This window comes from Trichomycterus rosablanca, chromosome 6 (genome assembly GCF_030014385.1).
Source record: "Trichomycterus rosablanca isolate fTriRos1 chromosome 6, fTriRos1.hap1, whole genome shotgun sequence".
Classification (NCBI taxonomy): Eukaryota; Metazoa; Chordata; class Actinopteri; order Siluriformes; family Trichomycteridae; genus Trichomycterus; species Trichomycterus rosablanca.
The window spans coordinates 24,837,036-24,861,490 of record NC_085993.1 but is presented as its reverse complement, the minus strand read 5'-3'; the positions used below and the strand labels follow the sequence as shown (position 1 = coordinate 24,861,490).

General features: G+C 37.1%; 1 protein-coding gene across 2 annotated transcripts; it reads left to right on the top strand.

Moving 5' to 3' along the window:
- The first annotated feature begins 4,110 nt into the window (after positions 1–4,110).
- Positions 4,111–9,650, top strand: mych (myelocytomatosis oncogene homolog). 2 transcript variants are annotated; one of them, XM_062996751.1, is made up of 3 exons: positions 4,111–4,165; positions 7,623–8,178; positions 8,448–9,650. In XM_062996751.1, the coding sequence occupies exons 2-3, from the start codon at positions 7,635–7,637 to the stop codon at positions 8,951–8,953; spliced, it is 1,050 nt and encodes a 349-aa protein (XP_062852821.1). In that variant the 5' UTR covers positions 4,111–4,165; positions 7,623–7,634; the 3' UTR covers positions 8,954–9,650. The 2 variants fall into 2 exon arrangements, with proteins under 2 accessions (XP_062852821.1, XP_062852820.1); XM_062996750.1 differs by lacking the exon at positions 4,111–4,165 and adding an exon at positions 6,576–6,625.
- The last annotated feature ends 14,805 nt before the right edge of the window (positions 9,651–24,455 follow it).

Sequence of the window (24,455 nt, the reverse complement as noted above, 5' to 3'; positions counted from 1 at the left end):
CCATCATTTTGGAATGTGTTGCAGCAATTACATCTACAATTAGTTCTTATATATCTTGTATTTATACTGTTTTTAATGGATATAGGTCAAATGTATTTGCAAAGAATTGCTGTCTGTTTTCATTTACATTTTACATTTACATTACATTTACATTTTAAACTGTTTTGGACTTTTTGTTTTGATCATGGTGGTGTTCATGTGTTCTAACAATTTCCTATAGGTGCTGACTTGTTAAGATCTGTGACCTTACCATAAAATTTACATAATTTTCATACCCATCAAAATTTTTGGTTACACCTCATGACTTATGGATACTTGCATTGGAGTTTCACTCGCAATCTGAGAAACATAAAGCAAGAAAAGAAAAGCTGCTTCAAGTAAACCTGTCACACATTGATTTATGAAGTGCAGCAGAGGTATTTGCCCATCCAACAGGTTTCCCATCTTTGCACAGGACTTTTGCAGCTCTTTTAAGTGATTATTTGGTTCTTTCTTACCTTCTTGAGCAAGACAATTCTTGCCTGGTTGCCCGAATTGGCCAGATGACCTACAATAGGAAGGTTCAAGGTTCCACTGGTAATACTCTTAGGTTTTAAATATTGTTTTATATTCCTGACCTGATCTGTGTCTCACCGACATCTATTCAACTACAGAGATCCATATGGCTTTTGTCTGCCAATGCAGTGTAAATTATGGGCCCTTTTAGACCCAGATGTGTGTATTTGCATTTCCAAACAATACCTTATTAATTTAAATTGCAATAGGTGGACCCCAGTTGGGTTCTAGATTAATCTTTGGCAAAATTAAACAGGATGCACCTGACCAGCAAAAGGTCTGAATGCTTTTTGTGAATAAAAGATTTCAGTTTGTGATTTTCAACTGATTTCTAAAAAAATCTAAAAACATGTTTTCACATCATCATAATGGGGGATTATATGATAAATAAAATGCCAGTTCTATAATTTTAAAATCAAATCTCTTACTTTCTAAATCAACTAGATGACTTAAAGAAAATGGAGGCTATGAAAGAGAAGGTGGAGGAATTCCCTGCCAGAGTAACTTTATATTTGGTGTGTGCAGGAGTGTGTGCATAATACAGTGGTGAAGTCAAACTAGCCCAGATGGTAGGAGTCAGGTGACAGAAGGCTTGTAGCAGCTACTGGTAGTGTATCTGCACTCCATCTCACCATGTAAGGCAGACAGTTGGCAGAGGGCTAGAACGGGTGCCTGAAGTGACCTGCCACCTGACGCCCAGCAGAAGTCTTTAGTCCAGTGAGATTCTTAGAAACATAGCTACAGGCCTGGCTGCCAGCTCACAATGGTGCAAACTAAAACACCCTCTAAACACATATTCATGTTCAACTGGAAAAAAATAACACTGATATTTTATTGCTTCAGCAGACAATTTGATGTCTGTGACAGGTTGTGGTGGTGTAGTTTGAGGTTTAATGTAGTTGCAGCTTGTTAATATATATTAATTTTAAACAAAGTTTAGTATTTTTTTACTCACAGACAAATAAACATTAAATCATCATTCTTAATTATTGACAAATGTTTAAAAAAACTTGTAGTGTCTATTTTAAATACTACTTCATCCTGATCAAAATAATCGCACGGAAATATTTTACATTTACAACATTTAGCAGACGCATTTATCCAAAGTGTCTTACATTACAGTTACAGTATACAGTCTGAGCAACTGAGGGTTAAGGGCCTTGCTCAAGGGCCCAGCAGCAGCAACCTGGCTGTGGTTGGGCGTGAACCAACGAACTTCTGATTACTAGTCCAGTAATTTAACCACTAGGCTACAGCTTGCTTTTCTTAAATTGACATTTTCAGCATTTAGCAGTCGCTTTTTATACAAAGCGACTTACAGTACTGTAAATAGTTAAATGTAACCTAAAAAACTGATATGATATATACATATATATATATATATATATATATATATATATTTATATATATATATATTGTATATTAAATGAGATTGCATGACTGTAATATAAATGCTTTGATGTATGCTAAGTAATGGTTAATGATATACAGTACAATAAACTTTATTACTTTTTTAAAATATTTGTTCAATCTAAATTTGTATTCACAAATGTTACAGTAAATATATCATGTTATCTGCAGTGAATTGCACAGTGAAGGTAGGTATCAACCTGGAACTGTGATTTTTAATTTATATTCTCTTGTTTGTATTTCAGGCAATGATTTTGTTAGAGTAGGAATGTTTTTTTGAACACTTGGAATTTGAATTTTATGCAATTTAAAGTTTGTTATAATATCTGCTTAGGGGTGCGAATTTGCATGTTAAACATTCACCTCCATTTTATAATAACAATATGATCATATAATATTAAAATAAGCTTATTTATTAGCTTAGTTTATTTGTAGTGACAAACATGACATTTTTGCAATTCTAAGTAAAATTCTCTTGGAAGCATATTTCATTATGTTCATGTGATTTCACCGGGTCAGCTTACCTTTCTTTTTAAATAAATTATGCAATATCACAAAGTCTGCCTTTTGGTAAAAGGCCTCATCAGCTCGTTGAAAGGCTGTTTATAGATCTATAACCACAAATACTTGCACAGGTTTAGTTACAGGTCAGATAATTATTTATTATAATAAAGCTGAGGAACTCAAAAAAGGTAATACACGTTGTTGCTTGTACATTGGTGTTATGCTGGTGTGCCATGACTTTTATTTATCCAAAAACAACCAGGCTAATTGTCTTTTAATACAACACCAAATCAGAAAAAGTTAAATCAGTATGATGAAACAGCAAAAAATAAAGTGCAGTGTTTCTTACAATTTACATTGACTTTTATTTCATTGCAGACTGTATTAAATTAAGACATTTAATGTATATTTCCTCCATGATATCACTTCCAATCTTTCTTTGATGAACATTGTTTCTAACATTTTTTTAACATTTAGATTTTTTGCTCCTCAAAGACTTTACTGCTTTTTTGCTGTTTGATAATAATTAGACAAAGGTAATCTGCACCCCATCATTTCAATGGGGATCAAACTACATACGAGAGTGATACCTCAGAAAGCACTTCTGCACCACTACCCCTTATTAAAAAAGGAAAAAAAACCCAGGAAAATTGGACTACACTAAACCCCATTTCCTGTATGATGACAGAGGATTCACCTGGCAGTTCTTGTAGAAGAAAGTGAAAAATGGAGGATATTGACACATTTTATGTACCTGATGCAAGATTTGAGCCCCCAAATTTTCTTTAAGAAATGTAGCGGAGTAAACGTTAATGGAAATGTTAAAACTCAAGTAAAGTACAGATACTCCAAAAATATTTAAGTACTGTAATGAAATATTATTACATTACACCACTGAAAAGTTTTGCGAAATTAAAGCCTAACCATCAACAGTTATGTGTATGCATGTAGCATATAAATACAGTATATGTTTTCGCCAATTATTAGTAAAATATAAATGCATAGAAAATGTACATTAACAAGCATTGTGGCCACCTCTAGACGTCCCTTTGCCTGGGCCACCCCAGATACAAATTCCTAGAACTGCCTCTGATTGTATGGAAGGACGCATATTTCTAAGAAGCAGTAGTGATATTCCTCGAAGTGGCCGAAACTGGAACACGTTTTTCCTTTCCCCTCCTTCCTGTTACTGAGTTGCTTTACGATAGAAGGCAGCTCAGTACCTACCCGGCTTTTCTGCACGCCGACACGTGGAAAGTAACGTACCTCCCTCGTGTTCTTGGAATTCTACGGCGCCTCACCCCAGATGTATTACTCCGCTCGGCGCACTATTCTGCACGGCTTGTGTCTCTTGCATCATAACCCACAGAGTTTTGCGTATTTTGCGAAATTAACGCCCTGACAATGACGAGACTACAGAATAATTTAACATACATTTAACAATAATTTACGTTAAACTTTCTGAAATTCGGTTTTGGCGCGAATTTTTATGTGGAAGGACACCAACAAGCGCTTCGGTAGTATAAAGTTAAATCCCTCTTCTGCCCCACCCACTGCTTCTCTATACCGCATGGTTTTGTGACAACGGTTTGTTCAGCAAATGTGCCACGTTGTTTTAACAAATTCATTTTTGCGTTTAATCACCGACTACTTTCTGGTTATAACGTAATTCGCATTCATCAGCATCCATAAAAAGGTAAGTCTTGTGTTATAATTGCTGGGTATAATGCATTAAGCTTCGTGTCTATGCCGGTGTATTTTTTTGTCTTTTTATTTATTAACAGAACAAGTGTAATATGTAACTAAATATCATAATTATATGGGTTCGGAAAAAATTAATATTTCTAAAATCTTTGCATAGAATCTAGCGAGATTGCAAAGCTAAAAAGGGAAAGAATGAACATACTTAAAGCAGATGTTGTGTGTACATTTTTGGTTTTATGAATGAAATTCAAATGTAAATTGTCTCTGTTTGTTTCTTTTTCATTGGGTTATACCCATTTAAATGCGTGTTTTGGAGTACTTAATGTGCCATTAGGAAATGAATTAAACGGTCGCGTGTTGGCGTGTTCAGCTGTTGCATGACGTCACCGTGGATGGGAGAGGCAAAAGAGCGACTAAATGCCCTCCCTCGAGTAGGCAGGTCTAAAAGTGTTAACAGTAAGAAGAAAAGATTGCGTTTGCGGTCAAACTTTACACGTGGAGCCACATGGCAGACAGCGTGCTTTTTTTATTTCCATCGCTGTCAGTTCTACAACCATGGTTAGAATTACTGGGTGAAATCGGTCATTGTAAGGCACATGTGTTTAGTACCTGTAACGTCACCGAGGCGCCATTTCGGAGGAATTGTTTTAATAACAACTTACAGAGTGAGCAGAACACGATGAGCAATTGAGGGTTAAGGGCCTTGCTCAGGGACCCAACAGTGGCAACTTAGTGGTGGCGGGGCTTGAACCGGCAACCTTCTGTTTACTAGTCCAGTACCTTAACCACTGAGCTATCACTGGCCCCAGCAGTACAGTGAAAGTAGCAGCAAAGACACTTGCATTACTTTGATATTTTTTAAGCTGGAGAAACAGAAGGAACAAAAGGAAACCATACTGAGGAAAGCAAGGAAGGATGCCAGAGACACTTATTTGGATAAATTATCGTCTACTAACGGCATTGATAAGCGAAGTTGCTTGCGAGTGGATGGAACAGCAACAATGTTGCAGCTTTTAGTGTAAATTGTTGCTGCTTATTTTACACAAGGATGTCCTGTGCTTAGTTTTTTTGTCTGTTTACTTACAGCCCTTTTTGGTGCTATAAAGAACCGTTTTCACTTGCAGCACATTGGCCAGCATGCAAGTCAACCACTGTCCTGACTAAATCATTGTTTTTAAGAGTGTGTACAAATCAATGGTGGACAGTAATCACCTACAGTAATGTAAAATTTAAATATCTGTACTTTATTTGCACTTGTAAGTAAACACAAAAAATCTTAAGTAAATCACATCTTTGTGCAAAATAAGCAGCATCAACAATACAAACATTTACCACTACAAGTGTCAACATTCTCATTTCCTCCCACTCTCAAGCAGCTTGCCTTGTTAATGCTGTTAAGAGATTAAATTGTATCCAAATAATGGTCCTTGGCATCCTTGCTGAGTTTTTCTTGGTGTGGTGTCCTCTCATTTCTGCTTCTCCAGCTTTTACCGTAACAAGAGTATTAAAGTAATTCCAGTGTCTTTGCTGCCTTCAATGTACCGCTGACTATATCAATAACAATATCTCCAAAATAGACACTAAACACACGTGACTGACAGACCGATTCATAACACAAGGCGAACTTCTATGTCAACTGTCAAAGACTGATTGGGATGTCTAACCATCTCAATTAATACCTGATCTCCCCCCAAAAAAGAGAACAGTAGTTCAGTAGGTCGTTAGTTAGCTAACAGTACCTTCAGGCAAAACTTGGCATTAATCATTGTGCAGCTAACACAATCTACTTTAGAAATGCAGAATGCAACAGAGTACATTAATATTAAACAAACTAGAAAGCTACACTCACATGCATATACAGTGGTGTTAAAAAAAAATAGCAGTCCAACACCATTAACCTGATAAATCAGGTTTTTAGTAGAAATGCTATTTCTACATAGCAAAAAAATTACTTGACCGTGTAGTAGAGTAATGAAAACAAAACAAACCCAACAATTAGGACATGCATGCCACTCATTCTGAGTAATCGAAGCATTGATTGAAAGGGGGTTGTTCAAAAAAATTCAATTGGTGAAGTCATTCATTCTGCAGAAGAACGGGTGTAAATTTTGGCCCTTATTTAAGGTAGGAGGGTGGCAAATGTTGCACAGGTTGGTCATAGCACATTTCCTTTTGAAATACTGGGTAAAATGGGTTGTTCCAGACATTGTTCTGATGAACAGCGTACTTTGATTAAAAAGTTGATTGTAGAGGGAAAAAACATAGAGAAGTGCAGCAAATTATAGGCTGCTCAGCTAAAATGAACTTAAATGCTTTGAAGTTAAAACCAAAACCTGAAAGACACAGAAGGAAGCGTGGAACTACTGTTCGAATGGATCGAAGAATAGCCAAAATGGCAAATACTCAGCCAATGATCACCTCCAGAAAGATCAAGGAACATCTGAAGTTACCAGTGAGTACAGAAGATGATTAAGTGAAGCCAATTTACCAGCAAGAACTCCTTGCAAAGTCCCATTGTTAAGAAACAGACGTGTCCTGAATGGGTTAAAATTTGCCAAGAAACACATTGACTGGTCCAAAGAGAAATGGCTCAACATTTTGTGGACTGATGAAAGCAAAATTGTTCTTTTTGGGTCTAGTGGCCGTGGACAGTATGTCAGATGATCCTTGAGCACTGAATTCAAGCCAAAGTACACTGTGAAGACAGTAAAGCATGGTGGTACAAAATGATGATATGGGGATGTTTTTCATACCATGGTGTTACGCCTATTTATCACATATGAGGGATCATGGATCAGTTTAAATATATCAGAATACTTGAGGAGATCATGCTGCCCTATGTCGAAGAAGAAATGTCCTTAAAATGGGTGTTTCAACATGGCAATGACCCAAAACATCTTGGTTACAGACAAACAAGATTGAGGTAATAGAGTGGCCAGCCCAATCCCCTGACTTCAATCTCATAGAGAACTTGTGGGCAGAAGAACCGTGGAATGTAGTCTAATCATCCTGGACTGGAATACCTGTTCAGAGGTGCCAGAAGTTGGTTGACTCCATGCAACACAGATCTCGGAAACAATTGTTATGCCACTAAATATTAGTTCAGTAATTTAAAGTAAAGTGAAACCTCAAACATTTTGTCAGTTTATAGATACATTTTTTGAGTTTTTAAAGAAAAATGCTGGCACTGCTATTTTTTTGAACAGCCTAATATTCATTTTTCTTAATTTTCTGTAAAGGATTAACACAAACTGGCTAAATTTTGTTAATGTTTTGATCTAGAATTGAAAGTGTAGTATTTTCAGTGCATTTGCATTTATGGAAATAAAAGTTATTATAATGATTTTGTGCTTTATTCACTTTTTAAAAATCGCTATCACCCAATTCTCACCTTATACTCTGGCTACTACCTGGCAGTACTGAGTTCTGATATTGTTGTCTTTTTTTAGGTTTCTGTCAACATGCTGCCAAGTTGTTCTCCACCACATGACTGGCTTGGCGAGTCAGAACCGCTGCTGTTTGATGATGAGTTTTGCCAGAACTTGATTAAGGATTTGCAGGCAGTCCCCACGCCGCCACAGTCTCCGCCACTTAACGCAGACCTCAGCAAGTCCATGTCCAACGTGGACCAGCTCGAGTTGGTCTCAGAGCTCTTGCTTAGGGAAGATGACCTTTTTCACTTGAATTGGAATTGTGATTTCAACGTAGGAGATCGTGATCGCTCAAGTGTTTCCCTCCCAGATGATTGGCTGTGGCCGGGTCGCACAGAGAAGATTGCTGAGGAGAAGATGTCGGTTCTTTCTACGAGTCCCCTGCTCTCCGACATTGATACGGAAATCTTTGCAGAGATCGCTGGATCCACACTAGATTGTCATAGTGCGACACTTGCATGTCAGCCAAAAATACAGAGTGATAATTTGATTCTGGACAGTCCTGAGCAAAGTGAGTCTTCCTCTGATTATGGCTCACTGTCTGCTGCAGGAGAGTTATCCTCCAGCGATTCTGGTGAGCAGTTATATATTTTTTATTATATCTGACTAAGTATATAAGTGGGAGCTTCAGACAGTGATAAAGTATGTGACTGATGAGATAGCTGTTTTATATTTTTTGGGATTTTTACAATTTGGTTTTTTTTTCTATTAGGAATATCAAGCCTAAGCTTATCTTGCCAGTGCATTAATAGGGCAGTTATCATGATGTTGCCAATGCTTTAATGTTGATACATGCTTGTGTAATGATTTTTCTTACTAAGGCTTTGTCTGTATGTTTCACAGAGGAAGAAATCGATGTAGTGACAGTTCGCCGGTGTAACACACTTGTACGCTCTCAGCGGCAGCTGCAGGACACTAAAAGACGAATGAATCAGCTGGCGCTGAAGCGGTGCCATATTGAAATCCAGCAGCAGCACAACTATGCTGCGCCTCTTCCCTCTTCACCACCACCAACACATTCATGTATAAAACAAAATCGCAGTGTGCCAAAACATCTTGTCTTCCGCCACAGCTGTGATGCAGAGGACGACAGCATGCGCCGTCAGACCCATAATGTGATGGAGCGTCAGCGGCGTAATGAGTTAAAAAACTGCTTCATGCGTCTACGTGACAATGTGCCTGAGCTGTCCAACAATGACAAAGCATCCAAGGTGATGATTCTAAAACGAGCAAAGGAAAGCATATGCAATCTAGAATCAGAGGCACAGAGACTTCTTAAAAAAAGAGACAGACTGCAGGAGAGACATCAGCACCTAAAGGCCAGATTGGAGCATCTTAAAAAACTTTGATTCTTTTGTACATAAACTTTTGGGACTGAAGGCTGCTGGAAAGCTGTATTCATGCTAGTCAGAGTGGTGCTATGCACAAGCTCAATGCAGAGTACCTTTTAAAGATATGCCAAAATAATGAGTTTTAAGAGTTGTATTTTGTTTACCACATTGTTTACCAGAACCAGTAGCCAGGCTAAGTTTAATCTAAAGAGGTCCTTGAAATTGACTGAACATTTGTATTTAATCTGTTGTAAACAAGTACTTGCTACTATATTTTTTTGGGCTGGATCCTAAAAAGATTTCTGGTAAGTAATGTGTTAAAAATTTATGTAGTTGCTTTACTAATGAGATGTCACTTGTTTAATTTGATAACGGCATATTTAAAAAAACAACCAATTGGAATTGCATTGGAAATGCAATTTGCCTAGCTTATTATGCTCACTTTGGATTGTTTACCTGAATCTCCCTTTTTGTATGTTCCTTTTTATCTACCTCTATCAGAATGACAGATAATATTATTGGCTTTATAAGGGCACTTGAAAGAATTTCCCTTATATGTGATATGTCTTATTGTTTTACAAATTTAGTCATTTTACTATAGGGTTTGAGGTGTTCTTACTAGAAGCACTTTGTTTTATATAATAATTAAAAATGAGACGATATATTCAGCCTGCCTCTGTTATTTGTAGACATGTTACACATGAATAAATTAGTGACGAAGCTTAAGGTTTCATCAAGATTTTTGTTCACAGTAAGATGTGTGTGGGTCAAGTCAAATTTATTTGTATAGTGCTTTTTACAATGGACATTGCCTCAAAGCAACTTTACAGAATATAGGACTGTCTTGTCTGGGGTGTGAGCCTTTGCCACCATTTGCTGTGTTGCTGTAAACATACATGATTTAATGTTGTAAATTAAATGTACACCCAATTCAGCTTTTAGATTAAGCTTTCACTTGGGCAACTCCCTATTTTGGATAATTAATATAGTTACATGCTGATGCTTTGTGATTAGTGTTTTTTGCAGTCGCTAAGACCCAATTTCTGAAACTGTCTCCTTTTGTCAAAACTTAACACACAGCAGCCAAAGCCACACACACAACATGCAAAACATCTCACACTTTTGGAAAAAGCAAACACTTCATCCAAAACTCTTTCAATGCTTGCCAAAGTGGTATTTTTGCATACTTACAAACTCTACACACAAATATTAGCTACATAATTACACACTGATGTGATAAATGGAAAACACTACTAGCTACAAGTTACTATATTTTGTATAAGAAGTACTGCAATGCATGCTGTATACTGTATAAACAAAAAATGTGACAAAAAGTACCGTCTGGAGTGATGCATTCACCCCTGGCAGGCTCTCTCATTAATGTCACCACAAGCTTCCTCCGTGGCCTGGAGAAGGGGTATGCACTGATGGGGTTGGTGATCATAGACCTTTCCCCTCTATGCCGAAAAGAACTCAATATGATTGAGGAATGGAGAGCATGGAGGCAGGTGAAGCACAACAAATCGCTGGTGTTCAGTGAACGAATTGTGTATCTGAGCAGCCTGGGGAAATCTTACATTGTCCCAGAAGACAATAAACCTGGACTCCTCTGGTGATGGGGAATGAGTATGTTGTACAGTTTGTTGAGGAAGATGATGTGGGCAGTGTTGTAGGGACCAAGAGTAGCATGATTATTAACACTATTTTGGCTAATGACTGCACACATTGTGATGTCTAGCACCATCACTCTAAAATCAAACAATACAGTATGGTATGATGGTGTGAAATAGGCATAGTCAATATTTTGCTGCACAGGACACTGGAATACAGTACCAAAGAGAGGATATTATAAAACGGATAGTTCCGGTCCTAAAATCTGATTGGCTGAGCCGCGCTCAAAGCCGTTGTAAAATCCCCGATAAACTCACACCTATGACCACCTCACATCATTCCATATTAATACGCCACTGAATAGAAAAAATTAATGTTATTTTCGCCCTCGTGTTGCCTAGCAACACTGTTAATCGAACTATTTTGCATCGCGGAAGAATGCTTTATTGTAAGTTTATACACAATAAATACATTTATGAATTAAACATTGTTGTATTTATTATATTTTATGTTGACCGCCGTTTTATAAAAGCAATAAGCCACTTGAGACCGTGCATTACTGTTAAGATTTTAGCACGGGGAAAGAAGTTTTAGGCACTCCGCTTCGCGTCGTGCCAAAAACGTCATCCCCGTGCTAAAATCACAGTAATGCACGGCCTCTCGTGGCTTACACACTGTCAGAGTTGCACTGAAATGGTACCCTGTATAGCTGCTTCATGCATACTTGATGTCTTTTTGGAAATGACCCAGTGCAGAATTGGATGTTGCTGAACATGACAATGTGCTGTTGTAGTTCGTTAACATATGCTATTGTTTGCTCTGACCATGTTCACTATGGTCTCTTCATGTTCAAGGGTAATTAGCCACCATCTTCCTCCAGCAAGTGGTAGTCTAGCAGTTCTGCAAAAAAATGGGTCAATGAACCAAGAATATTTTTATGAGCTATTAGCCTGCCAGAGATGCATACACATTTCTGGCACACACAACTAAAATATACCAACATACATACATCCATGCTCATCTGAACATGGCTATACTCGGATCAAATTTAGCTTCTAGATATTGGGACACATTAAAAAATTAATAGCAAATATCTGCGGTTTACAGAGTTTGCATATTACTAAGTAATAGTCAGTTTTAAAAAGATATCTTGGCTTCAATGGCGATGTTTAGTCAAGTGTGTTCTTATAGACATTGCATTATTCAGGGTTTCTTATGAATATGCAGATATAAATAGATAAATACTGTATAAATGAAGTACTGTAGTGTTGCCGTATTTTACAACTAGTAATTTAATTAATTATTATTATCAGCTTAAACATGATTTTTTTTGTTTTGTTATTAAACATTTTTGAAACACAGACTTTATACATGTTTACATGTTGGTTTTATTTATTTTTTCAATTTGTAATAATTTTTAAATATTTGTTTATGGGGTGATATGGAGATAATACTAGTAGAGTTTATCACCTTTGAGGTTTGTTTGTTCTTCATGGATTTTTGGCATGCTGAAAATAACTGGAGAGCTTAGAGGAAACTCATGCAGACAATGTGCCATCCATGTTGCACACTGACAAGTGACAAAGAAAAGAACTAGACAAATAGGTGAAGAAACAATGATTAAAGATGTTTTTAACATAAAGTATGTGTACTCTTTGATACAAATAAAAAATTAACATTATATCATGTTCTGTGGCATGTTTAAACATGCTGAGCATGATGAGCAACCCTGTTCCAATGATTCAATTAATTTTAAATTGTTACATAAAGTGCTGTAAAAGGGTATTTATTTAATGTTTTTCTATGTTGTGCATATTTGTCACACTTGTTTCAGATTTGTAATAAGAATTTAACATGACAGAGACAGCCTGATTGAACACAAATACAGTTTTTAAATGTTTATTTATGTATTTTATTTGTTACAGTTTTTTGCAGTCGACAAGACCCAAAAACTGGTACTTGCAGCACAATTTTGGAAACCACTAACTCATGTAGCCTATCTATTAACCTGGTATACTAAACTATAAGCACATTCTCTGCCTTACACTCGTTTATCAATTCCAAAACACACTTTTTACAAAACACTTAACATTGTCCCTTACATGAGACACATGATTCAAAACTCATTGAAAACACTTCTGGCTAATTTGTACAACTCTTTGGAAAACAGAGCCTGAGCCCTATAAAGAGGCTGCATGTTACATATGTTGGTTTGCACAACAATGGAGGCCAGTACTGGACAGAGACGACAAGAAACCTTTACAAATGAGATCGGGGTCACTTAGGTTGTCCATGTGGTCAGACATGGATCGAGTTTTTGGGAGGCTGGGAAGAGAGTCTAGCCTGATTTGAAACACAACACTGCAAGCATAATGTAGACATTTCAAAATGAGAATAGATAAGTAGACATGTCCTACTGTAACTAGTAAGCTGTAGGGGTTTGACTCTGGCTCTGTGTAATTAATTTCTTACCTGAGTTAATTGTTGTGCCCGATGCTTCTATCTAACCCCTTAGTTTTAACCCATTGAGTAGCGGCCTGTTAATAAAGAGGGCATGAAGATTAAAACAGAGACAGACGGGGAATAAGCAAAACAATCATCAAAAAGAAAACAATCATCAGAGAGATGTAAATGTACAGTTATTTTAAGTTATCTCAAATCAGTAATTGCATGTGACCTATACTTTTCTCACCATCAATGCCATGTCTTTTTTTCTCACAATACATTCAGGTCACTTATTGTAGCAGTTTTGCATGTGGAATGTAACATGTAACAAGACTTGGTGCTGAACAGCCTGTGGTCGCTGTTGTCTGATTTTCCTTTTCATGATGAGCCTTACATTTCCATATGAAGAAGAAGAAGCATTGATACATCTCATTATTATGACAGGTGTTGGGTTTAATCTTTTGACTGTAAACACTGTAAATAGTCATTTTTTGTCTATAGCATGGAGAACCTTTTTCATTTCATTTACATTAACATTTGCATTCTGGTCAAGGTTTCGGCAGGTCCGATTCCACCATTAAAAAAAATGGGTGCAAGGCGGGAATACCCTGGGCAGTGTGCCAACCTATTTGTAATGCTTCAGCTACCCACTTCCACCCACAGACTTAGCCAATTTTGACTGTGTAGACGCCTGGCTGGCCAATAGCACAGCTACAGTTCGAACCTGGATCTCTGCTGTGGTGGGTTACAATGTGGTGTGGACTACAGTACAAGTTTTCACTGTCTTTTGGTCCATCTGAAATATGATTGGCCCAAAGAACTCGTTTCTACACAGAATTGCTCTATGGTTTCTCTCTTTTTTGTGCCACAATAAAACAGAAAAAGTAACATCTTACCTGATTTTTTCATTTAACTGATGTTTGCTGAATTTTCACTTTCTTTTAATTTCTTTTAATTTGCGCACAGTGGCTCGATGGGTAGCACTGTCGCCTCACAGCAAGAAGGTCATGGGTTCGATCCCCAGGGGGGGCGGTCCATTTCCTTTCTGTGCGGAATTTGCATGTTCTCCCTGTGTCTGTGTGGTGTCCTCCAGGAGCTCCGGTTTCCTCTCATAGTCCAAAAGCATGCAGTCAGTTTTCAGTTGAGACACTGAATTGCCCTATAGGTGAATGGGTGTGTGTGTGTGTGTCTGCCCTGCGATGGACTGGTGCCCTGTCCAGGGTGTTACTGTGTGCCTTGTGCCTATTGAAAAGCTGGGATAGGCTCCAGCACCCCCCAACCCAGCGACCCTAATTGGATAAGCAGTTAAGAAAATGAGTGAGAGTGAGTAAAATAATTTGCTGCAAAAGGCATGTTATTTGTCAATGTATTGCCATTTGTTCACATCTGGTAGCTCATTTAACACAATTAATCAAACTCATGACGACCTGGACCAGGATAAAGCGGTGGTTAACCAGACAGTGAAAAAGATGTAATTCATGTTAGACATCTGTTCCATTTTCTTTTTACCATTGCATTAACAAAGCAAGTTTTTTTTTCATGCTTATTGCCTGATAAATATGACTGAACATTTTAATCCTGATTGGATTAATTTAGTTTTTTTTTTTTTTTTTCAGGATAACACTACCCTATCTCTAAAGGCACAATGGGTAACTGTATAATTTGAAGAGTAAGTAAAAAATTATTTGCTGTGATCTTTGCAGTTTGGTTTTAGGATTTTTTTTTTTAACTAAAATCTTGAATTCACTTTATTCAGTACTTTGTAGAAACCCCTTTGGCAGCAATTACAGCATAATTTTTGGATTTGTCTCTATGAGCTTTCAATGCCTGGATTTGGGCAGTTGATCCAGTCCTTCATGGCCGATCCTTTCTAGCTTCATCACATTACCAAGCATCTATGAACCGCTATCTTTAGCCCTCTCTAATGATTTTTGATAAAGTCTGGGCTCAAGCAGGGCAACTCAAGGCACTTGCCCTGAAGGCACTTGGTCAACTTAATTATATGTGTTAATATACATCCATTCCATGGTGGCTTCTCAGTGTGGATATTAAAATAGTTTTTAGACAAAACCTTAAGTTTTAATAATTTAAAACAATTATAAATTATTACTAGTTATTATTAAATATTAAATAGTACAGTAACACTGATGTTATTCTTATAAAAAATGTGTTCACTGTGTAAAAAAGAACCTAAAACAAACAAAATGATAGCTAATTTCTCTAAATGTCTAGTTCTCTGGTATTGTCTCGGTTGACCCAGTGGTGTCACACAAAAAGGTGCAGTTTCTAAATGTGCTATGACTAAGCTTTGTTCAGATCCACTGTTGCTGTTAGGTTTTTAAGTTTCACCTCAGTGGTTTTGACAGGAAGGGGACTTTCAGTGATTGCTGTAAACTCTTAGATGACACTGAATGAAAGTGCTACCTTTTTCAACTCATTTATGTACAGTCTATAGTCACTTAAAACCAAGAGAATAAGCAGTTGTTCACAAACTGCTTATTTAATAAATTTTAAGACTTTAAAACTAGTTAAATAACTAAAAGCATAACTATATACACTAAGCAAGTAAACATTTTAAGTACTCATAATGTTGTGAAAAAGTATTTGTCCACCTCTCATTTTATTCTATTTTTGCATATTTGTGACTTACATGTTTAAGATAATTAAACTACTTTTTACAGTTTCCGAAACATTTACTGAAATCTCCTCTCCTTTTCTCAAAACAGTAAACACAAAACCCAAAATACAAGCTACTTTCACAAAACCTCTGACTTGTCTTGCAAAATCAAACAATCAACTTAAAACTATTTCATCTTTGCTCAAAACCAGACACTGCTGTCAAAATACACGAAATACACAAAGCCAGTCAATGCATGAACACTACACAGCAGTTATTACACACTACATAAAACATTGCAAAACACTGTGCTTTTAGCAGGACAAAAATCATTATTGGCACTTGCATTTGAACTGACTTTTATCCTGTTTACCTACTATTTTAAACCCTAATCACTGATATGACACATGTGTGCACAGTGTTTACCTGTATTATTTATAATATTCTCCATAATATAAGGCATAATGTAAAGTGTTATAGCAGGGTGGTAAATTACCCCTCTGCTATAACACTTTACATTATGCCTTCATTTACATTCCAGTCCAACCACTAACCAGACTAGAATAAAGTTGTTATGAAAGACAAATAAATGAATAAATTCTTAAGCTGCTGAAGCACTCAAGTTTACAGTCAAAACCAAGAGGGAAGTTTCCTGGGCCTGAAGAAAACAAGATCAGTAAAAAAGAGTGAAGGGGTGCTGTTGTTGCACGACCTACAAACACAGTAAAGGTCCTATATATCACTGCAAAAGTCCACCCTGTGGAAAAACTGTTTAGTCACTCTCACACTTTCAGACATACATCATGGATATCTCAGTGTGTGCTTGATTTTACTTGATTATATTGGAAGTTTCCACTGTGGTTCTTATGGGGTAGTAGTAATTCACATGTTTTCTGTTAAACACTTTTGTAATGAGGCCACCACTGCTCGTTTACTGCTCTGCAGGAAAGTTAGAAGAGTTATAAATACTTCTATAAATACTAAATATTTTCTCACAAAACCTGTAAAATCAGTAGACTGGCTGTAGACCTCACCTGTAAGGCTCGTAGCAATCTGCGAGTCACTTCGTTTTTGGAGACAGAAATTATGTGGGGGCCTGTGTTGGATGCAGAATCATGCACATACTCAGAAATGTTTTAAAACCTTTTCACTTGACAAGATGAAAATGTTTTGCTAAAGATTTGATTAATCTGTTATGCAGTAAATGAATAGCATGCTATTCTGCACATCTTAGAAGAGATTTACATTGATAAATGACAAATTCCTCACATTATGTTGCTTTCTTTACCATGACACAGTGAAAAGAAATGGTGTCAATAAAGCTAATCTCATAAACTTCACTCACGAGTATCAGCACGCAACTCTGTATTCAATGTTTCTGTATTTACGTATTACAGATGAGGTGAGTTCAACACTGCTGCAAGCCTCTGCAGCCAGACTCTAAACTATTGGTCGGGTGAAGCCATTTATCATAACATAATTGTGTTTTCTGTTTATATTATAACAGAACCTCAGTCAAATGGCATAAATGTATACATACCCTTGAATGTTCGGATTGATAATTTACACACACATTGACACACAAAGGTTTAAATAGTTAAATAATTATTGACTGTGTATGAATAATAGGGTTCTTAGCTCCTGAGAGACCCCTACACACTTCACCCAGATCTACAGTGAATTTGCTGGATAATGAGCCATAGAGAAAGCAAAACACATTCAAAAGACCTTCGAGAACAGGAAATTAAATTTTATAAATTAAAAAGAGGATATAAAAAGCTATTCAAGGATTTTAAAATACCAATCAGTAGTGTTAAAACTCTACTCTAGGGGTTTTGTTGATACCAAGACAAGGTTAGGTAAAGCATCAAAGATTTTAGCCACAAAAAATGATTGGAATGCATAGAAAAACTTAGCTGAAATAGAGGCTTCTCTACAAAAGATGTTGTGGCTGTTTTAATATGCGCAATAGAGAGGTCTTTGAAGGAACTGCATGGTTCAGCTGCCATAAAGTGGTAGCCTAGTGGGTTGAGCTGTGGGCTGCAAATCACATGATTGTGTGTTTGAATCCCAGCTCTGCCATAGAGCCAGGCTCTTAACCCAACACGCCATGGCAAACCCAGCACTCTGACCCCAGCTTCCAAACAAGCTGGGATAATAAAAAAAAGAATTTAATTGTACTATACATGTGCATGTATAAATGACAGATAAAGGCATTCCATCTGCACATAGAGTATTATTAAAAAGTTGTTTGTATGTATTGTATTATTCACTTATGTAGCCATTTTTGAGTGTGTTGCAGGTATCAAATAAAATATTATAGTTACAAAATCAAGTTGATCAGCCAAAACACTAAAGGTAATTTATTTGTACAGTATTTTTGTAACTAGAGGTTGAAGAGAATAAACAAATTACAAATTCTTGTTTTTATTGCATTTTACAAGCTATTTCCCCTTTAACATTTCTGTGACATATTCTCAAACAAATAGTGGGAGATTTTAAGCATATTATTATGCGTTTTACTTTATTATCAACTATTTTTGCAATTTTAATTATAATTAAGATAAATTTCTTTCGTCAGCTAGCTAATGATTGCTGCTGGAAAAAGACAGTACAGACATTTTGGCATGAAGATGCTATGCTTCTCTCCTAAGAATGAATCTTTATTATAAAACGGATAGTTCCGGTCCTAAAATCTGATTGGCTGAGCCCTGTTCGAAGCCGTTGTAAAATCCCTGATAAATGCACACCTATGACCACCTCACATCATTCCATATTAATACGCCACTGAAAAGAAAAAGTGAATGTTATGTTCGCCCTCATGTTGCCTAGCAACACTGTTAACGAACTACCTGGGGTCGCGGAAGAATGCTTTTTTAAAGTGTTTTTGTAAATAGAAACATTTATAAATTGAACATTGTTGTATTTTATTATATTTTATGTTGACCGCCGTTTTATAAAAGCAATAAGCCACTTGAGACCGTGCGTTACTGCTATGATTTCATCAGGGGGAAAGACTCCGCTTCGCGTCATGCCAAAACAACCTTCCCTGTGATAAAATCGCAGTAACGCACGGTCTCTCGTGGCTTATTGCTTTAGTAAAGCATGCTCCAAAATGCCACTGTTTTGCCTGTGTGCATCACCATCTACAAAGGTCAATATTTTAGAATGAAGAAAAATGCGTAGAATAAGAAATGTTAAAATATTGGTATACATTTTCAGACTAAAAAAGCTGATAAATATCAGGTAAACATTAAACCTTTTTTACTTAATTAATTTATTAATTCAGAGGGAAGTTGTTTCACTACAACAGCAGGAACATCTAACCGTAGACATCATATATATAAAACCTACATATATTATGTATTCAGGTTACAACAATGTAAAGGTCACAATTAGAAAGCAGCATCTTGTTTTTTTTTTACTTTTATGCACATTACGTTTACCATTGGATCTCAGTAGTCTCCAAGTCAATCACATAATCTTTGTAGATTCCTTCACAAGCTGTATGAGTCGAGTTTCTGCTGTATGATTTTCTATTTATAAGCTCATTGTCTGTTTAGTCACTCTGATAGTTGTGTGTTGACAAACCACTCGATGAGGCGAAGGTTACAAGAAGAGGCACGTATGAGTGTGTAGTAGTAAGTGTGGTCACATAGTGACAATTTATAGCTTTCCCTGAGGGGCAGTGGTGGGTAGTCCTTTTTTTGGCTTTTTCAAGTTACCATGTGAAGTGGAAGAGGAGTCAACTCAGTTTCAGTGTTTTAAGCACATGCTTCTGCTTACTAATGCTAACTTGTTAACCAGTACCATCAAGTTCCATAAGACTATGAAGGGAAAGCCATTTGTTCTAAACCACACTGATCTCAACTGTATACTAAAAAAAAATTATGGGTACTGTTAGTGTGGCAAAAGATAATTCAGTGTTTTTAAAGGTAATTAAAGACTAAAAGCAATTTTTTTTAGTTGGTTTGTATCAAACCAGGTGTGCACTTGTGAAAAAAGGTTATTTACAAATATCAACGCTGTATATTTTGACAAAAAAAGCTCTTCTTGGAGTCCTCTTACTATGTAAACACACAAAATTCAAGTATCCTCTGGACCAGTTTTAGAATAACTGTGTATTTACAGCAGATTAATACTTTAGGCCTGTAAATTAAATCCAAACTCTTTAACATCAGTGTAGTAGTAGTACAGTGTAACTGTTACTATCTACTTAACCTCTCCGGCTGCTCCAATTTCCAGCTGCTTTCTATCAGTCCTTCCCCTCACACTCTTTTTCCTGTGAAGTAGATTCTCTAAAGAATGTGCTCTTGGCAACAGGCCAGTGTTTCTGTGCAGGCCCTCCCTTTGTCAGAAGCTGTTGGCTGGCAGAAGCTCTATTGGCTGTCTGCTTCGCGCGCTTTCACTCCCCTCTCACTGCTAGCATGAGTATGGAACAAAAGGTCAACAAGGATGTGCTGTTATAAAGAAATAGAACACACATGTGCAAATACTCCAAGTGGTTTAATTTGACCCTCCTTTTTAGGTCTGAGAAATAACACTAGCGTGTTTGAATATTCTAGGAAAAGGACTAAGATGGTAGAAGAAGTACTCTCAGACAGATGCCTTCACTTGCGATCCAAGTGATCAAATAGATCAGTTGCAGGGTTTATGGTTTAAATCAGTGTAACAAGTTTGTTTGGGCCAGCAAGGGGGAAGCCAGTTTACTCTTTTAGGCATTTTTTCATAAAAACAAAAGAAAACAAAGAAGTTCAGCCAAGTTCATAAAGAAACAAAATAATAGCTTTTCAGTCAGGCTGCAACACACCTAACTACCACCTTCATTTCCACTTACTTCAGTTTTTATATATAAATTAAATGCACACCAAATGGATTTGAAAAAACATTGCCTGTTTTATCTACATTTCTCCTACAATACCAACTTTACTGGAATTGGGTTTGTAATAAAAAAGATTACATATGTAGGTAAACTCCTACAGATTTAAACTGTTTTATGACTTAAGCTTGTGCTCTGCATAGCTCACAGAACTATACCATTTAATCCAGCTCTCACCACTTCCGCTGGATTTTTCTGGAAGCACTCGGAACACTTTCTGGAATTTCTGTTACACTCTCTTCTATACATTTCATGTAAACTGAGTCACCTAGTGGTAAAAAGGCATAATAACAGTGGAAAAACTCAGTATCATGTGGTAAACAGTGCAAGTGTGGTATGGCATGGGGCTGTCTTTCTGTGAGTCTGGGAGACAATAATTGAGCACATAATTACAGTATACCCCTGCACTATGTGAGGCTCTGTGTTTCTCTAGATTCTTCAAAACAGTGATTTTTTTACTCTACCTAGTAGTCTTCAACCTAGTCATTCAGTACAATGTTGCATATCTACTGTAAACAAAGATGTGGGAAGCAAGGTGGGCTACAGGGTAGACTAAAGCTAAACCATCAACGACCAGCGCTACCAAGCATTTTTCTTGCCAACATACAGTTACTGGTAAATAACACTGACAAACTTCATCTGTGGGTACTTCTGAAATTACTCAGGGATTGCACTGTTATTATCTTATTGTCATAAGAACGTCCTCTGTATCAGTAGAGGCAGCATTGTAAATCATGTATACTGTTAAGTACAGTGTAGCTTTGCTGATGCATATAAATCATCTCCCCTTTCTCACCTCGGACAATCTGACCACCTTTCTGTGTTTCTTCTCCCTAAGTACACTCCATCATCTGTCATGTATAACTCATTGTAAGATCTGTGAAAGTATGGCTGGAGGGGGCTGACACCTCCCAACAACATCAGCTGCAGCACACAGACTGGAAGCAGTTTTTATCTTAGGTCACTATGGACTGACATCAACATGTGTACCAACTTTGTTCTGGACTACATGAACAAGTGAGTTACCATCTGGATAAACAGCTTGGTTCTTATCCTGCGGAAGGCATGTGGCCCTCTCTTTTATCACTACCTAATGCTTTAAAAGACTGGTCCTCTCCCACCTGAACTCATGCCTGCCCTCAACACTGGACCCCCTTCAGTTTGCCTATAAACCCAATAGGTCAACCGAGGACGCTATTTCCTCAGTGATTCGCTGTGCTCTGACCCACCTGGAGAATAGCAACTCCTTTCAACACAGTTTAACCTTCCAATCTGGTTAAAAAGCTCTCAGACCTGGCCATCAGCTCATTACCTTGTACCTGGACTTTGGACTTTCTCACTAACAAGCCACAATCTGTTAAGCTGAATCATCTTACCTCGCCTACTCTTATCTTGAACACAGGTGTGTCTGTGTGCTCAGTCCACTCTCTACTCTCTGTTCACTCATGACTGCAAATCTGTTTATGGTTCTAACACCATCATTAAATTTGCAAGTGACACCCCAGTGGTTGGGCGGGTAGCAACAATGATAATACAGCATACAGAGAGAAAGTGCAGCATCTAATGTAATGTTGTACCAGTAACAACCTCACACAACACCAAGACGACTAAGGACTTTAAGACTGAAGAGGGTTTACTGTAACAAAAAAAAGTTCCTCCAGGACTGTGGTGCAAACAAAAGACAAGTGCAAAAAATCCATTACACACAGCACAAAATATAAAAATACATAAAAAAGCACAGAAAACACATAGAACAACAATAAATAAAAAAGTCTGGTGTTGGCCAGTACATGATACTGAGTAAAAGTTAAGCAAGGGTAGCAGCAAATATATCAGAGATATTAACATTTATTTACTAGAATTCTAAAGTCATGTTTTACACACGTTGATTACATTTATGACAGGACGTAATTACTAGTCACACAAGATTCATCAGTTCAAGTCAATGTGTTTAATGTCAAACACAGTCATGGATATTTTTATTTTTATATATATCTTTAATTAACTTGACTGCATGTCTTTGGACTGTGGGAGGAAACCGGAGCTCCTGGAGGAAACCTGCACAGACATGGGGAGAACATGCAAACTGCTCACACAAAGGACCAGGACCGTACCACCTGGGAATCAAACCCAGAACCTTCTTACCGTGAAGTGACAGTGCTACCCACCGAGCTACCATGAAATTAGAAAATAATACTACTAAAATAAATAAATAAATAGGGTACTGGAGGTTAAGGTACTGGATTAGTCATCAAGCCACCAAGCTGCCAGTGTTGGGCCCTGAGCAAGGCACTAAACGCTCAATTGCTCAAACTGTATCAGTCAGAATTGTAAGTCGCTTTGGATAGAACTTTATTTTAGAACTGTCTGCTAAATTCGGTAAATGTCTTATTTTGCCACTATCACAACTGTTTTGTGTTGCAAACTTTTGTCAGTTAAATAAAAGTACAAGAAAATTAATACTTACAGACTCTTGTTTGTATTAAATTTTACAAATTCTTTTCTGGAAATAGGGTTTGTAAAAAATCAAAAGTTCAAACCACTCATGTTAAAAGATGGGTAAAATGTGTATTAAAAACATTAATTCATGGTTAAATATTTCAATCTATGAAAGAATCATAAAACCATGAAAGAAATTTAACACTTCAAAAAAATTTAAATCAAAATTATTTGTATTGGTCAACCTCCCTTTGCCAATTCAACAACACTAAAGCTGCGTCCGAAATCGCATACTTACAGAGTACGTACTAGATTGGAGGAAGTATGCACTACTCGGCCGATAAAAAAGTACATACTTTCAGTACAGAGGTGTGCAGTATGCACACAACACCGCTACGTACTACATTCGCTATCTTACCCACGTCAAGTGATGACGTGAGGACGTGATGATGTAATATCACCATAGTTACAGACTCATTACAAACCCGACTCGCCAAAATTTTGGATATTTATCATCTTTTTGTTATTTATTAATCTTTAAAATGTTTATTTTATTTATCTTACTTACACTTGTAAACAGAGGACTCTCCGTTTTCCGCTATCTTTCTTGTTTCTTATTCCGCCTACGCAGCTCCAGTTGCATTATGGGATACATTAGCTTACCACAAGTGTGCATCGCTTGCATACTCAAACATGGCTGCCCAATAAGTAGGTCATCCGGGTACTTCTTGCGTACCTCTTTGTGTATACTATGTATTCGGACATACTAACCGCTCTCGCGTCCTCATTTTGCGTACTATTGAGTATGGAAGTATGCGATTTCGGACGCAGCTTTAGTCTTTCATATATTGCTTGATCAGGAATCCAGAATCTCTTTAGATCATCTAGGTCCTATCTTTTTTTTTTTTTTCTCCCATTTTCTCCCAATTTAGTGTAGTCAGTTTGTCTTCCGCTGCTGGGGGATTTCTGATGGCAGTTGAGGAAGGTATATTGCTGCTCATGCCTCCTCCGACCGGCGTGCAGCCCCTAACGGAACCCTTTTCCACCCATGCACTCTGCACAGGTGCCTCTATCCACCAATCAGGGTCCTTACACAGCGTTTGAAGACCCCGCCCCACGTATTCCTGTCATCCTGCCATCAAATGACACTTTTTAATAGTAGAAAACATACACTTACAGATCATATCATACAATATGAATATTTTCCCCGTGCTACTTTATGTTATTATCCACTGAATCATGCAGCAGTAGTGCAATATATATCATAAAGACATGGGTCAAGCACTTTTATGTACATGCTGATTATCACAATAAAGATAAATGTAATCTAACTGCTGATCCTGCTGATCATCTGAGACTTCAACACATCACAATTTCTAATTTTAACAAAGAATAATGCAAAAAACATTCACTTATGTTATTATATTAACATCATGTTGACCAAATTGCAATGCTTTAAAATGTTTTATAGCCTCCCATAAAAATATTTACCAATATCACAGTTAATGATTACCACAAGGCACCATACT